The sequence below is a fragment of the Sinocyclocheilus rhinocerous genome, unplaced genomic scaffold (genome assembly GCF_001515625.1).
Source record: "Sinocyclocheilus rhinocerous isolate Xijiao unplaced genomic scaffold, SAMN03320098_v1.1 scaffold97, whole genome shotgun sequence".
NCBI lineage: Eukaryota > Metazoa > Chordata > Actinopteri > Cypriniformes > Cyprinidae > Sinocyclocheilus > Sinocyclocheilus rhinocerous.
Genome location: NW_015666183.1, coordinates 417,739 through 423,080, shown reverse-complemented (window position 1 = coordinate 423,080; position 5,342 = coordinate 417,739). Strand labels below are relative to the sequence as shown.

Below are 5,342 nucleotides of genomic sequence, written 5' to 3'. Positions count from 1 at the left end.
AGAACTCTAGGAGGTCTTGCAGGCAGCAACAACAGCGGTGCGTGGAATTCTAAGTGCTTTCCATCAGACAGTATCAGTAATGCTGAAATTACCAGAGAGACCTAGATAATGCTGAGCTTCGCCACACTAATGCAGAGCCAAATTGCTGACAGCTCCCTTCAGTTAGGAAAGTCTGCTTGTAAAGATTCATTTACTTTCCCATATAAAACCCTTTCCCACATAAACAGGCATCTGGAAGTGATATCATGTGGGTATGTGACAAATGAACGCGAGACTGAGCCAAAAGAACAGTCTAAGGTGGCACATTAGTTCTGTGAAGAGTGTGTATGCGTGTTTGAGTGTGTTAGACTCGAGTTTTATGCTGTGCAAGATTGTGCAGAGCTCCAAATCTCACTGCAAAGCATCAGGATGATCAGAAGAAGAATGCTTGACAGCTGTGGAGAAACTGTTTGTGTGTGGATTTTCACCTCACCTCACACACACCTAACTCCTCTCCTGACCCTCGGAGCAAATCCCCATTTCCTGTTTGAGGAAGATTTGGACACCTAGTGCTCGACAACTGCTTGTTATTGTGCGTAGAAAGCAATCATCTGTTTTTCTGCAGAACCGACTTTGCAAGAGATGAACAACATGTATTGAAGAGATGCTGCTGATTTACCAGTCGAATTATATATTTATGCTTTTCACTGCCTTATGAAAGACCCCCAGCTGTTCCAAGAGACAACGTAAACAGCTGCTGAAAAAGCCGAGCACAAAATATGGATCCTAGCACATAAAAAATGCTATTTCACAACATTCTCAATTTTGAGTGATGCGAGACATATATTGACAGACAAATTTGCACAAATCTCTTAGTGCCTGCAGACTTTTATTATTCATGAAAATATGTCAAAAATAGCCTTTTTGGAGGGAAACAATAATTTACTTTAAAAGAGAAAACAATGTGCTTTGCATTATGATATTGAGCTTACTTTATGGCTTAAGGTATTTTGCTACTGTGGATAATTATGTTACACAATGAGAGAGCAACTCATTATTTTCATCCTTCTTTAAGGTTTGATATATTCATGCATTCAAGTCTTCGGTTAAAAGCTCGATGGCAGATTGAATGAATCTCAACACAAATGTTCTGTTTAGTCCCTGATACTGTCAGGATGGCATATACGCGCCAGTGAACTCTCATACCACTCTCAGACTAGAGAAAGGTTTAAACAGACAATGCATAAAGCCACACTCCAAAAAATAAAGGTTCCAAAGGGGGTTCTCGCAGTGACGCCATTGAAGAACCATTTTGTGTTCTCAAAGAACAGTTCTTAAAGGGGTCATATGATGCTGCTAAAAAGAACATTATTTTGTGTATTTGGTGTAATGAAATGTGTTTATGCGGTTTAAAGTTAAAAAAACACATTATTTTCCACATACTGTACATTACAAGAGCTTTTAACACGCTAAAGAGAAAGGAAAAAATGAAAACGCATCATATGACCCCTTTAAAAAAACCTTTTTTTTTTTTTTAGTGTAAAGAATATTTTCATAATCTAAATAACCTTGTTCCAACATGGACGTTAAAGGTTCTTCATGGATCATAGATGCCACTTGCAAGAACCTTTATTTTTAAGAGTGTATTTTAAGCATGTTTGTATTTCTTAAACACTGCATGCTTCATTGTGTCAGCCACAGATGGACACTTTAGTTCAAAATGCCTGTTTATTAAAAAAATAATCATATACTTCTCCTTACATTTAGTTATATCTAAGTAAATAGGAGAAAAATAAGTATATGTCTGGTGACCTGCAGTCTTGCTGTAAATGTAGTGCTATTATTATAAATGTCTGGCCTCTAGTGGTCTTGAGCTGTTATCACAACACATAGGAAATAAAGAAGGAACGTCCACATTAAAAGAGCCTCTCTCAAACTTAAATACTTAAAATATACACTGATTGGTGTACTGATCTAATTGATGAGCATACTCTTTTATGCTCACCAATTTATCTGATTGAAATACAATAAAAACAGTAATATTGTGTAATATTATTACACTTCAAAATAACTTAACTCTATTTTCGATAAGCTGAATTCTCAGAAGCCATTACTCCAGTCTTCGCTGTCACGATTCTTTTATCTTCTTTTTTGATGAATAGAAAGTTTACAACAGCATTTATATAAAACAGAAATCAGTAAAGTCCTTTGTAATATATTATATTATAATATATATATAATAATAATAATAATATTAATATATGTAATATATATATATGTAATATATATATATATATACACTGTCACTTTTGATCAATTTGATGCATCTTTTCTAAATAAAAGTATTAATTTATTTTTTTGAATGTAGGCCTACTAATTCAAATAATCTAGTCACATACACAAACAACTGTCTCATAATAATAATAATATTAATATATGTAATATATATATATGTAATATATATATATATATACACTGTCACTTTTGATCAATTTGATGCATCTTTTCTAAATAAAAGTATTAATTTATTTTTTTGAATGTAGGCCTACTAATTCAAATAATCTAGTCACATACACAAACAACTGTCTCATTCATCAATTTTAGTTGTTCTCAAATTCATGTTCATTTTTCTGTGATCATAAACCAGCAGGACTCACATGACTCACTCAAGATCAATTTTGCATACAGGAATTAAAGTAGAATTTTGCTCTAAAATGAAAATGAATTCACTTCCATTTTAATCATATGGGTTTGGAACAACACAAGGATGAGTAAACTACTCAATTTTAATTTGTGCCTGAACTACCAACTTGTGTTTCCAAAAACCTGTAAGCAGATTCACAACGAAGCTTTGAAGAGATTCTTTCAAGTGCTGTTTTAGTGCCGAGAACTGCAAAAAAAAGAAAAAAAAAGAAAAAGAAAATCATAAAAAATAAATAAAAGTAAATTCTCCTTCAGCCCCACCTCTAAAAGAAATAAAACACCAGCTAACAATCCAGCGACTCGAGTGGACATCTCTCTTTCCACTGGGTCAAAAGTTCAAACATCGATCCGAAGAATATATAAAGCCTGTTACAGCTGATTCAATACAACAGAAGCACAACTCATTACAAAACAGCTCTGATAGAATTCGGTCTTTAATGACTTTGTTCTTTATGCTTCAGCAAGCATAGACAATATAAAAAAAATCAGTGCTCTAGGAAAACTTACTAATGTATTTTTTAGCCATTAAGCTTGGTTGTGTGATTTGCATGCACTGTTGCGGAGTACATTTACAAAAGCAGTCCTACGAGGGCAATAGAAATCATGCAGTTCTGCAAAGACTACAAAAAAAAAAAAAATACACAGGGATATTCATGTAATAATAATATCAATGATAGACAGTTATTATGAACTGTTTTTGTTTGTTTTTCCATTTTCAGCATGTTAAAATGGTCTTCTACAGTTGAGAGAAAAGCTGGGCAGCATTATCCACATTGACAGCTTCCCGTGGAGCTTCTCTGACCACCTGAAATATACAGTTTACATGCGATGTGACGGTCAACATTAAACATTTACAGCGCAAAAAAGTATTTGGACACATGAGGCATGAAATGTCATAGCATTTGATAACAAAACATGACAGTGGCATTTAGAGACAAAGCACAAAAACAATTCATGCAAAACATTTGATAAAAAGTCAAGTTGCAGAATGTATTTGGACATTGCTTACAAATAAGAAAATAAAACAGGAAAAACTGACCTTCTGTCCTTTTTTGGGTTCCCTGGATGTTGATTTTGATATACTTTTGACATCTCGCTGCACTTCTGTGAACATCTGATTTAAGCTCTCCACTTTTTCATTTCTCAACGTGTTTATCTGTGGGCAGAATTTCAATTTATTTATATTCAAAATCTCTAAAACTGTGTACAGTCCTAATGGCGCATTACTGATGTAAACAAAACTTGAACTCACGTGTTTCAAAGAGGTCTTGACGGGTTTCGCCTTGGTCTTGGGTTTTGACTGTTTGTTCGCAACCTGAAATACATTCTGTTGCTTTTTGCCTTTCTGTTTATTTTTGGCCATTTCCCCTGTAGACTTTCTGATGAGAACTCAACTCAATGAATCCGCAATGTGGACGTCTTAAATAACGTTAAACGACTGATCCAAACGCAGACAGCAGACGGAGAACAGTATGTGGCTATATCACGCTTAGATGACACTCGATTCTAAACTAAACGTGTCTGACAAAACAAATACAACTACATATAAAAACGTCGCATCTATTCCATAAACAGAAAAGCGTAGTTTCAACTATCAACAGCTTTTACCCACATCCACGTGTCTGCTGTGACTGTGCTTTTTCTTCACTGTACAGGTGCATCAGCGCCATCTAGTGGTGTGGAGAGTACGCGAAACTTGAAATAAGGTCACGACGACAACTGATCACGACTGATTGAGATAAAAATGTTGGAACAACGTATTTTGCACTTTATTTGTCCATTCAACTCTACAAAAATTAAATTTGACTACTGTCAGCCGTAAGATTGCAATCAAGGTTCCTATTTATAGAAATAATCACAAATTAAAAAGTAATATACACGTAAAAAATAGCCTAATTAATGCAATTAGGCATTTGGCCCTTCTTTATTTGTGAATTTAAACATGCATTTACTCATTTGTTTGTTCATTTTGCGGTCAACAGTAGCTTCAACACTCGACCACCAGATGGCAATCAATCACTTTATATTGCAAGTTCAGATTCAAGTACATTGATAGAGCTTCACAAATTCAGAACATTTGTAACTTTACATATGCATATACAATTACAAATAATATACGCGCTATTTAAAATATATATCTTGATTTAAATAGCATTGGTTTCAGTATCGGCAGAAATTACAAGCTATATATGTATCCTGGCTGCAATGTTTATATTAAAATCTACAAAGTTTTCATATTTTATACCATATTATTTATTCTTGAGCCAATAATAAATAGTAAACATAATAATTATAATAGACTAATAATAATAATAACATGACAAAAATTACTCTGGCTATTATTAGTGTATCTGTTAGTGATATACACATGGACATATTAAAGCATTATGTTGATAGCACTACATTCATTATGAGTAAGGTAGCCCGTTTTTAAAAAACATATTTCCATATATCTGTCGTCAGTCACGGGGTCGTTCTTTGTAAAGCGTCAAATACCAGCTAAAGAAGCAGAGTGTTGCGCAAAACCGCCATTCATTCGCTGTGCAAGTGATGAATCATTACTGCACTCATTGTCATTATCACTAGTCTATGTCACACTGTCACTCTACGTCACCAGAACCAGCGCGCCACAAGTATCTGATTACGCAATCACAGAATTG

At 34.3% G+C, this 5,342-nt stretch overlaps 1 protein-coding gene across 1 annotated transcript; it reads right to left on the bottom strand.

The window, feature by feature from the left end:
- Positions 1-3,098: 3,098 nt before the first annotated feature.
- On the bottom strand, positions 3,099-4,367 carry rbis (ribosomal biogenesis factor). The gene is made up of 3 exons (XM_016543367.1): positions 3,935-4,367; positions 3,722-3,838; positions 3,099-3,487 (listed from the first exon to the last, which is right to left on the bottom strand). The coding sequence occupies exons 1-3, from the start codon at positions 4,043-4,045 to the stop codon at positions 3,419-3,421; spliced, it is 297 nt and encodes a 98-aa protein (XP_016398853.1). The 5' UTR covers positions 4,046-4,367; the 3' UTR covers positions 3,099-3,418.
- Between the last annotated feature and the right edge of the window lie 975 nt (positions 4,368-5,342).